This window comes from Pholcus phalangioides, unplaced genomic scaffold, assembly GCF_987345545.1.
Source record: "Pholcus phalangioides strain wild (caught in Gottingen) unplaced genomic scaffold, Ppha-v1.0 ptg000007l_1, whole genome shotgun sequence".
NCBI lineage: Eukaryota > Metazoa > Arthropoda > Arachnida > Araneae > Pholcidae > Pholcus > Pholcus phalangioides.
The window spans coordinates 6,428,910-6,441,417 of NW_028301600.1; the positions used below are offsets into that span (position 1 = coordinate 6,428,910).

A 12,508-nucleotide genomic window follows, 5' to 3' on the forward strand; every position below is an offset into this window, starting at 1 on the left:
TTAGAAAATATGTCATTATTGTATAGTATGGTCACTATATTTTTAGTCACTGATTTTAAAACCAAGTACTTCCCTCTGAGTCATCCCGCTGCTTGCTTTTTCCTTGGAAATTATAGAAAATATCTCAACAATGCTGAATCTAGACTTGTCACTGAAGAGAACACTTGTCCAACAGAAGTCGTGCTCAAAATTGATGTACTCTGCACCATGCTGAATGCACTCACTACTCACTTGTATGAGGAAGGGAATAAGGTGCAAACAGCAGCTCTTTGAACAAAAAGCCATCTGTGTAGCCTTCTGAGAACAGTGATTCCTCAAACTATTATTCCAGTGGCAGCAGAGAGCTGTGTAACTGTAGTAGTCGTCTAGTACCTGGCTGAACTTCATTGTTGTTGGTTTACATAATCTTACCCAATCTTTCTGCATATAGATTCAGCCTCCTGAAACCGTCCAGCCTCTACAAATTGCAGATGACATTTGGCATCAAGCTCTCTTGCAACCTGAGCTAGGGATTGCCCTGCCTTCATCTACCAAGAATTTTCTGCCTCTCTCCATCATCTAAAATTTGGTGGCGACTCATTCTACTGCACTGCTTATAAAGTTCAACATAACTTTACAATACATGATGCTATGATTATTGCTGATGTGTACAAACAAAGTAACAGCCTTGCAATAAACTAGGGTTGGTAAAAAAAAGGTTTTTTTAAACCAAAAAACTAGGGTTATTTTTGTTTTAAACTAGGTTTTTTTGGTTTAAACCGGTTTTGGTTTTAATAGCATTTATATTAAAAACAAAATTTCTGAAAAATCATTCAAACTTCTAATAATTAATTAAAATAAAATTTTCATTAATGTAATTACAATAATTAACATAATTCCCATATTAATTAATCTGTAAAATATTTCTTAACGTTTTAATAAAAACTAACTTTTACAATTTAATTATTTTATTGCTTAACTCAAGGAATTATTTTGTGTTTGAGAATGCTCACTAACCCTATAATAAAGATGTGTTTTCTCTAGTCACTTTCAATACGCTTAATTAGGACATTATTTCACAAAAACAATGATAAAAACTAGGCAAATACAATGAATTTAATGCAGAATAATTAATGCAGATTAATTAGCAATTATTTACGATATACAGGGTGATTTTATATAATTGAAGTTCTGATTTCAAAACACTAAAATAAAAACCCCTGGTCAGAATGATTTGAAAATTTACATGAATGTTCCTGAGGCAATGGAATTAAGTATGGTGAAGGGGAAAAAGTTCTTAAAAAATGTAAAATAGATGATTCTGTACTCATCCAGCACATAGTAAATTTGCTCGCAGAATGGATATGATAGCCAGTCAAGGCAAAATGATAATGCAATTAGCAAGACATGATTTTGTAATTCATGGAAAAATCACAAAAATGAAGTCATTTAAATAAACAACTACAACTTACACAAGAGATGTTAAATATGTTGTCCACTGTATTCTGGCTGTGAGGTGGAAGAACAAAAGTGCTTGTTCAACAACAGATCAAAGTAGGCCTATATGTCATGGTAATGATGTGAATGTGCTTTCAATTCACCAAAGTTTGCAATCCGACCACTGCACATAACACTTTGGGGTATCTCCAAAGCCAAAAGTTGCAAGGGTTATAGTAGCATTCACCTGTCAGGTGTCGTTATGTTGTTATTGTCAAAATGGTTCATCAGCAGCTGCTTTGCTGGTGTCACAATGTGCATCTTGATAAAAGTTATGCTGTCCACTAGGGCTGGACAAATTGAAAAAAAATTTAGGTGTCAGCCAAATTCATTAAGAACGAAGCATAATTTTCCCCAAGAAAAGCAGTCCTGAGTTTTTTGGTTTTTTTTCACTTTTCCGGGACTTTGACTCATTTTCATGTTGGAGGACACATTATTATGAAATCAAAAAAAAAATTCTCATGCTTACACTTCATTTTAGCAATGATACATATAAAAGTTTAGGTGCCAAAATTGATTTTCTTGTCATCTCAGCGTCTGGGATTTGTCCAGCCCTGCTATTCACACACTAATGCTGTTGAAGAGCCAAAATGATATGGTTGCGCAAAATACATTATACAGCTGGCCAAGTACAGCATCATCTACTTGTACATTTTAAAGTTTTTTTTTCCTTCGCCAAAGAAAATTCCATTGCTTCATACATTGGACCCCTGCAAATTTTCAAGTCATTCTAACCAGCAGTTCTTTTTCATGTTTTGGAATCAGAACTTTAATTATAATCACCCTGTATATAGCTGATTATTTTTCATGAATCACATACTACTGTACATCCTAACCAAATGGTGATCCAGTCCATATTCCAAGGAATTTCTAACTGAAAATTATTTGGACAGGGATCACTGGCCACTTTATGAACTGGCCAATTTTAGGCTTTTACTACTGTACAACAGAACCTTGATTAACTGTTGGTATTGTTTAAAATATGTAAAAATGATAATTCAATATTAAGCCTGGTGGCGATATATAGTATGAGATGTGCTGCTTCTTATGGGAAAAAAAAATTAAAATGTCTGTGAGGTAATGTAAGTACTAGTACACTGGTCTTTCTCCTTAAGGAGCAGCTGGTTTCTTTTTGGATTATAAGACCACCTGCTCTTAGCATGCCAGTGAAGGCACTACTGTTGCTGCTTCTTTGTGAAGGAAAAAAAAAGCCTGCGAGATAATACACCACCACCACATATGTGTGATGCACAATCCTTCATCCAGCAAATTCAATTCATGAATTTGCTTAAGATAGAGCATGGGAATGTAGCGCAAAGTTAGAAAATGCAGTAAGAATGAGAAATTTTGATACTGTATATAATTTTCAGCAACTAAGATACTTAATATGAAAGAAAATTTACATTCAGACTACTTGTATGATATTTTTTTGAAAAAAAAACATTTATATCATCTTACACCATTTAAAGAACGTGGTTGAAACCAAACAGCCCTGCAACAAACTACTTTTTATATCTACCCCTGTTGCTGTACACATATGACATTAAATCAAAAAATATTTTTATTGTAACAATATCATATAAAGTAATCGACCCTATTATTGTATTTATATGTTTCTCATTGAAACATTAAAATATATGTACATTAGAGCATCGATTATCCGAAACAATTGGGGACTGGGGGTTGTTCAGATAACTGATTTTTTGGATAACCGATCATTCACCAAAAAAAATTGTACCAATGTCATAGGAGCAATATGAAATAAAGAAACAGTGATATTAAACACAAAACAGTTTATATTTTGTATCACATGTCCTACAAATAACAGAGAACTGACTAGCCTAGTTTGACAAGTTCAAAATGGTCATTAAAGTAGGACTACAGTTTAGGAACAGAAGTCCAAAATTTTCTTTTGCTTCACTAAAAGCACTAGCGGCTGCTAGCAGAACTTCTAAATGGTGCACAAATTTGAATTTGCTGACTGCAACGCTTTCAGTTAGCCAATGTTTCAGTTTATCAGTATTCAGATAATTGATACTCCACTGTATATGGATGAAACATTTTTATAATATATATATGTGTGGATGTCTTTTTATAATCTTCTTTTAATAAAATATTTCCCAAAATCATATTTACGTTAAAAACAAGACAGACATGACAGCTGAAAGTATCTAGAGATAATATAATCAGTTTGAATGGACTAGATATCTAGTGAATTAAAAACGTTCAATGCAACCAAGCATATCTGCAACCAAGCATATATGCTAAGTTCTATGAAAAGTAAGAAATTCAAAAAACTCAGAAATTAAAGTAAAAAAGGAATGTTTATTGCATTTTAGTTTTATTTTGGGTGCAAAGCCACATGAAGTTGACTCATATCCTGGTATTAATACAGGGACAACAATTAAATCGTGTTTTCTCTGCAATCTACTATATTAGGGGGAGGAGGGAAGGCTTCTGACCCATGGACCCTATATAAATTTTCACCTATGGTAATTCATAGTATAAATACCGCGAGTCCTATTGGCTCTGTAAAACACTTGATAATTTTTGTCTCGTCTTAATCTTGAAAAAAATTTATATAAGTTATATTTCATGTAATGCAATATTTTTCGATGAATCAGGACTAAGAAAGAGGCAAAGGGTGCTAACCTAGTGTTTCGGAAGGTATCAGCTACAGTAAACTGTTAATTATGTTATTCCATGCACGAGTACATCAGTATTTTGGTAAACGTGAGGGTGGGGGGGGGGAGACTACAGATCCCTCTCCCTCGGCTACTTAATTTTTGCATATGCATATTTTAATATCGATACTTGCTGAGAGAATGCACTTGTCGTTAATGACGAAAAGAATAGTAAAAATAATTCATGATCTAATTTTCAGTAGAGCTACTTACAATTGTATAAATAAAAATTCAATGACATTTTTCCATTTAATGCCCACAAAACCCTTTATGTTAGCTCTTCTAGGGCTCTACGGAGGTCATGGCCCTCATTGTTATTTAGCAGGGGTGCACAAACCTTTCAAGTTCGCGGGCCAGATAGGCGGAGATATGGTTTTCCACTCGTAAGCAAGAAACTGGTGTAGCTATCGCATTGTGTGCATCGATAATTTTCTTCAGGAACCCCTTGGCGGGCGGCCGCAGGTTGAGCACTCCCCGTTATGTCAATTATTATGGATCGGAATAGGCTACGAATACAAAACAAAGTAAAATTTGGGAGCAACAATATACAGTACCTCTTTTTGTCTTTTGTTTGTTAATGATTTATTAGTAATGGCATTGGAGGGGAGGGGGTTAAAAATGTTACACTGAAATGGGAGGGGGCGGCAAAAACATAAATACGGCCCTATTAATATGTGAATCTCGTACCTAAATGCTTACCTAAAAAAGGATATGCAATTTTTGGAATACGTATTTTAACCTGAAAGCAACAAATTTCTTTCAAAAACAATTTCCCCCAAAAACCCAGGTTTTTAGGTTAAAAACTCAGCCCGGGAGGAGAGAATGGGTATCTATCTGGGGAGCAAATTGGACAACCCTGTTTCTTAGTGAGTCTTCACATCATGAAATAAAACTACTGACCAAATTTCATAAGTATTGCTCCAGTGGTTTTGGCTCAGCATGATATATTGCTCTGTACAACTTTTGAACCCCCTTATGTGTAAAATTTTAGAAAGGCCCTTCTTAGTGAGTCTTCACGTCATGGAATAAAACTACTGACCAAATTTCATAAATACAGCTTCAGATGTATCGGCTTGGCGATGATGAATCAGTCAATTAGAGGCAAGGACATGTTATTATAGGCCTACATATATTCTTGAGAATTTCTCTGAAAGGACTTATAAATAACTGAAGAATATTCTCTAAAAAATGACTATTATAAATAACTCAAATATTTTCCTTGATGAGAATATTCTCCTAAAGATTATTCTTGAGAATTTCACATCTCTAATCAAGTGTTCTAAATCCTTCCAATTTGGGAAAGGCTTTATATGGTTGTCCAGATAATTGGCGAGTACTGTTAATACCTTCTCGATACCACGTCTAAGCGGTATTGTCACTGTTATACAAATACAAAGCCACAACAGGCAAAATGCCCAACGAGGTGGCTGAGAAAACAACATACAAACCAGTTGAAAGGTGTTATTTAAATGTTTATTTCAAAACAGACAAGAGACAAAAAACAGCAATGCTTGAACATAATTACCAGAATTAATTACATTGAGCAAAACAACACATTGAATACAAAATTTATGCATCTCTAATATTAATATTCCTAATTATCAACTAAATGAACAAGGCACTCTCTTGTGGAACGTTCCACCCTAGTATTTGTACCAAGATAGACTGTCGCTTTTGAAAATTTTGTAATGGTAATGGGACTCAAAACCAAAATCAAACACAAGAAAAAAAAAATTCACATGAATTGTCATTCTAATATACATATTGGCAACTGCTTAAACCAAACTAATTATACAGCTGAAAACACAATCACATGTTATTGTATGTATCTTCAAATATTGGAATGACAGCTTGTGACTGGTAGTAAAGTTAGTTGATAACAGTGTTGGTTAAATACATTTATAAATTCTGGCTAGTGAGGATGGATGATAGTTGACAAAATTATCAAATCGAGTCTGATACCACTATTTAGCGAGTGGTCAGAGATGGGGCTAAAAAAACGGCTTCAAGTATTTCAAGGAATCAAAATTGATTGCAAAACAATTTTAAAAAAACTGCTGGAAAATAAAAAAGTTGCCAAACATTTTACTATAGCTATTCTTGTAAATGCTACCTTTATAAACTTTCAAAAGATACAACACAAACAAATAGGGCTTAATAAATTTCAGGCTCCAGGTCAACGAAAAGAAAATTAGAATTCACTCCTAAGACGTATGTTATTAAATTAAATCCAAACAATAACTTTTTTTTCTAGAATTTATGTCAGTGTTCCTATAACCACCAGGAAATAATATCACTAATTTCCCAAAGCGGTCGAAAAAAAAAAAGTATTTTGGCAATCCAGAAATTTGACTGGCACGCCAAATTTTTCATTTAGATTGTCAAGACATAGAGACATTATTGGCCAAAATTATTGAATTTCGTTCAGATAAGATTCCATATGAAACGCATGAGGTCAGAAATTAAAATAAAAATTTAGAAGCCAAGAGAATTATTTGTAATGAAAATTTATTCAAAATATTCTTATATATTTTTCAGGACTTGGTCATCTCATCGAGTTGATGGACAGGGCTTGACAAATCACAAAAAAATGTGCCAGAAAATTTCTTGCACCAAACTTTTTTTTCCAAGAAAAATAACTAAAAAAATTTAACTCAATTTACAGGACATGGCGACTTCTTTCCATGTTAGTGTAGATTTGTGTTTTCCCAGCTCCAATCGAGTAACCACATATGAACAATTTTAGGCCTCAGTCCTATTGTTTTAATCACCATCTTAACCTGATGCATGTCAAGCTCTGTTGATGGACGAACATATAAATGAAAGTTAAATCAGATCTAGAAACTGCATGACCTCTTTACGATTCCTATAATGCTTGTAAGAACATGAAAACTTAAGTTCTTTCAGGTTTTGGCACTTTTGTATGAATATCTTGAGGATAGTCTGATCAACAGACTTTTTCTCAATCCCCAACATTTCAAGTTTAGGACATGGATTACTGTCTAAGAAAATGTTAATTGCACTGGTGATGTCATATTGGAATCCCCAGAGATCGAGATGCAACAAGGTGTGCTTCCACTTGTACGCTATCTGTTCCAGAACCATCAAATTCATATCCTGATGAAGAAGCGCTACATCAAGAAATTTGAGTTTATTGGATGGGATCTTCGAGACATCACTGAAAATCATATTTTCATTCATATGCAAATATAAATGCGTCAAATTTTCTGAATTCTTCAGTAAACTGCACAAGTCCAATCCGTGGAAATCACAAAAGATTGCACTGAACGTTGTCAAATCTTTCAACCCAAAGCAATCGTTTCCACCTGTGGTAACAAGCTTGCAATGGGCCAAGTAAAGTTTCCGTAATCGAGGGCATTCAGTTACAAGTTTATAAATTGGAAACTCTGAACATTCATAGTCCCACTCGAATACTTCAAGTGATGCACATGTAGCAGGAACATCTGTAATGACATCTTGGCCCACATCTATAGTATGATACGACACGTGTAGTTGTTTTAATTTCGGCCCACACATGGCGAAAATCGGGTCCAGGTCTTCGAGAGTTATTGGCGCATACTCAAAGGAAACTGTGTCCAAACGCAGATTTTCCAGATTTGGGCAGTGCTCAGCCAGGACCATCAGTATATCCAAGTCGATACTATTACGTGAAATTTCAAGCGATTTGAGATCGCGGATGTTTGAGATCACGTCCAATATATCTTCGGGGTCGAATGACATCCACCACAAGCCACCAATAGCATCTGGTATCTTGAGGCTGTAGGTATGGTTGAGTAATCCTCTCTTGGCGACAGACGTCACGTAGTCCCAATTTCTCACGTCGATGCTTTTCCAGAGTGAAGGCGTCGACGAAACGTTCATCCAGGTTCTACATACAGGTACCACATTCTGTGAGAATTTCACATGTCCCTCGGATTCAATGTAATGCGAGAAAATTCTCACCAACACTTCTGGCGGCAAATCTTCGATGGTCACCGTCATGATTAAATCCAGAATCTCCCGAATTTCTACAACTTCAGGAAGTTGAAGTTTTCACTTCTAATATCACTAATTCACTGCTAATAATTTAGCTTTCACTATCATAACTTCACCGTTGACTTTCTTCTTCTTCAATTATACAGGGCTTTATCACCGTTGACTTTAAACGGATCTGGAATAAGGATAATGTTGCCTTTGTAACGGCTAGCACTGCAGCAACTGTGCCTCTTCTTATTGCAGTTAATTTCTTTTGCTATGCCACTGCATTAGCAGTGCTTTCCTGTCATTCACGATTTTTTCCCTGTCGGATGGTCTTCCGATGTTTAGATCGAGTCTAGAGGCAACACGGTCGTCTGCATCTGGAGGTTCGTGTATGTACATTTGACAGCGTGGCAATTCAGGACAGTGTTATAGGATGTGTTCTATGGTTTCCTCGTTCATTCTGCAGAGACGGCATGTAGCATACATGTTTACAATCAGTCATGATAACCTCTTCCAGCGAAATTTCCCTCGAAAAATTCCCTTTTCACTAAATTTTTCCCACGCACTCGGAAAATGTAATGCTCTCTAGCGGGGCAAATACGTAATCAAGTATTTTACTATAGAAAAGTATTGCACTGCATTAATTTCTTAATTTTTTGCAAAAATTCTTTTGTTTGATGAACTCTCACAATTTCCCACAAATGCTAAGAGATTTCCTACTTGGGCAAATTTTAGCCAATTTTTCCCACGAGTTACCATCACTGTTTACAATGAACTTAGCAAGACAGTGGTTTGTCTCCAATGAGCACAGCATAACTTCAAGGCTTGTTACCCCTTCTTTAATTATACAGGGCTTTATGCATGCGGGCCATCCCCTGTTTGAAAAAATATACCAGAAGCATAGGACATGCCATGTTATTGTGACCATACGTCCAGTATTTCTGAGGACAGACCCGATATTTTCTATTTTTCTGGCCGTCACGACTTTTTCGCATTGAAGTCAAAAATTGAAATTATTTTCCAACTCATAAATTATATTATGATAATTACAATTATAAGTAAGAATCAAGGAAACATATTTTCTGCATATTATGCTGAGGTGAACTCGGAAAGAAAAATCATCTTGTCTCCACCGGGACTTTTGAACCCAGGCTCTCTTGCATACGACTGGAGACACGACCCTGCCTTCCTTATTTCACGCACTGTGGCGTGAGGCACAGAAGTAGAGACATTAGTAGCCTGTTGAAATTATAATAGACATCAGTGGAAATAGCCCCCAGGTGGGACGGTTTTCAGAGAAATAGATGGCTGTTTTCGAGTTTACCTCACAAGAATAATATCCAGAAAATGTATGTTTCCTTGATATCTTGGGCTGAGAAAAAGCCACAAAAGGAGGCCATTTCCTGAAATTAAGAGAGGCTACTAATGTCTCTACTTCAGTGCTTCATGCCACAGTGCGTGAAATAAGGAAGACAGGGTCGTGTCTCCAGTGGTGTAGATGGTAGAATCCAAAGTAGTCGCCTGACGTTAAATATGACGTTAAAATTTGGTCATTTTCTCTGAATGACGTCAGTCAAAAAAAATGTCATTTCAAAGTCATTTAATGACCACGAACAATAAAGGTCAGGAAATAACGTGATACTTGATGACCTTAATGAAATATCAAGTCGTTTTCATGACCTTCATTGGCCAATGAAGGTCATGAAATGACGCGATATTAAATCGTGTAAACGATTTTGCGTCATAAAAATCACGAATTTCTTTCGAACTGAAAAATTCTGTTCCGGTTGAAAATATCAAAATTATCCAAAATGTTTGTGAATGTACCTTCAGAAGGTGTTTCAAAATTACCCCAGGCCTATTCCTTACTGCTGGTTGTCACAAGATAAATGACGTACTTTTAATTGCGATTTTGTTTGAATGAAAATGTAAAACTTTTCAATGAATAATTGTTGATATAAATTTATCAACACGTTATATAAATTATAATTGCATCCCCATAGTTTTTACGGAAGATCAGAGGATCTGTGAAATTTGTCAACAATTGAAAAAGATGCAATGAACTCTTTGACGTGTACATTGAACTAAAAAAATTAATATTTTAAAATCTTTTTCTTTTCGATAATTGTAAATAACGCAAATAATTATATTTATAATTATATTTTTCAAGGGTAAAAAAATAAAAGAAAACGAAAAATAACTGCCATTGGCTAAACTCAGGTTAACGGAAATTGTAATATAACTAATCAATACTTGTGAAGTCTTCATAAAATAACACCCGGTGAGTACTGCTACAATACCGTGATCGGTAGAGGGTTGGCGTGAGATCCTCGAGGAGTCTGAGTTCCAATCTGAGCTGCGCCACAACGTCAAAAATTCTTCCGTTCTGTCTTTTCGAACAGCGCCATCTATCTTCTAGAAGTCGAACTATTTGCAAATATTCATTTTTGACGTTTACAAAATGGACATAATGACCATTTATCACGTCATGTTTGAGACATTTTATGACTTCCAAAAAACGTTTTTATTGACGTCAGGCGACAACTTGGGATGCTTGCCCGGTATGCAAGAGGGCCTCGGTTCGAGTCCTGGCGGAGACAAGATGACTTTTCTTTCCGAGTTCACCTCAGCATAATATCCAGAAAATAAATGTTTCCTTGATATCTTGGGCTGAGAAAAAGCCATTTATCTCTCTATAAGTAAGAATATTAATCTCCCACCACATTTGTCTTGGTGAACGTTTTATCTCGTGGAATTCATTCTAATCCAACTGCAATTTGCAGTAACGCTTCATTTCCCGCCATATTGTTTTCCCCTTTAATTTCAGCAATATTTGGTAACTTTGTTCAGTTTTGGCGACATTTTTGGTGGTAATTAGCGATGTTGCGTATTTTCCCGTATTTCTCTTGAGGAAATATGGTCAGCCAATGTTATATGAAAAAATACTAGCAGAAAGCAAACGTAAACACGAAAAAAGTAGTTATGAGTAGGGTGACCATACGTCCCGTATTTCCCGGGACAGTCCCGGTATTTTCTGTATTTTTGGTCGTCCCGACTTTTTTGCAAAAGTGTCCCGGTTTTTCCCATATTTTACACGACGCTTACTTGAATTTTTATTCTTTATTGAAGTCAAAGATTGAAATTATTTTTCAACTAATAAACTATATTATGATAATTACAACTATAAATGAGAATATTTATTTCCCACATTTGTCTCGGTGAACGTTTTTTTCGTGAAATTCATTTCAATCCACTGCAATTTGCAGTGACGTTTCATTTCCCGCCATTGTGATTTTACCGTAATTTTAACAATATTTGGCAACTTTGCTCTGTTTTGGCGTCATTTTTGGCGATGTCCCGTATTTTCCCGTATTTGGAATCTCAATGTCCCGTATTTCTCTCGAGAAAATATGGTCAGCCTAGTTATGAGGCTTCTTGGATCACGTGATATTTTCAGGGACATACAAGATAACCAATATGGCGACTTCCTGTGCGATTCATGAAAGAAACAAATCTAAATTAAAGAAACAGAAATGAATCGTTTTTTCTTCTTTTTAATGGGAGCTAGAAATTTTGAATTTTTTTTAAAACTTACACGCCTGTTTTTCCTTCAAAAAATTCTTGATTAAGGGCGGTATTCACCGTCATGGTTTAAGCTATAGTCACAATTTTTTGATAAGAGATCGACGCGGATTGGTTAAATTCAGGGGTTTAACCAATCTATGTTGATTGGTTAAACCCCTTTAGCTCTTATCCAAAAATTGTAATCTCGGTGAAAACTGCCCTGAAGCTGCGGTTCTTCGATGTAATTTATATGGGCCTATAATTAATTTAAAAACATCCTAAACAATATGGATTGATGCAATTGGATAATATAAGAAAACACGGAGACATTAACTCTCATTTTCCCGCTTGAGAAGATATAAATAAAAATTTGAAATCAGTGTTATTGCATGAATATCCACCTTAAAAGTGGGTCTGGCTCGTTATTTTATATTTAATTTTCTAGGCTTCGTATCTCTAAACGAGCTCAATATTTCGAAAACCAAAGATTCAATTCAATTTTTAAAATTATTGATGTAGCGGAAAATCCCACTAAATTTCCGCATTTCTACGCTAAATTCGACAATTTCAGCATTGATTTCTAAGGGGATGATCCACTGTATGTCCCTCAGGAGTGATGCTAATTATGACGTTCATCATAATTAGCATCATTCAAACATTCTTTCATCTTCTCTCTTCTTGAGAAAGATAGAAAAAAACACACAACAAAAACCAGACAAACACAGATGGAGATGTTATATGAGATGTAAAGATGTCTTCGCGCTTAGGAGACGGTGCTAAGCCACTTTTCGATGATATAATGA

At 35.3% G+C, this 12,508-nt stretch overlaps 1 protein-coding gene across 1 annotated transcript; it reads right to left on the reverse strand.

The window, feature by feature from the left end:
* Window positions 1-6,986: 6,986 nt before the first annotated feature.
* On the reverse strand, window positions 6,987-8,162 carry LOC149084849 (S-phase kinase-associated protein 2-like). The gene has a single exon (XM_089233814.1). The coding sequence runs from the start codon at window positions 8,160-8,162 to the stop codon at window positions 6,987-6,989; it is 1,176 nt and encodes a 391-aa protein (XP_089089940.1).
* Window positions 8,163-12,508: the final 4,346 nt, after the last annotated feature.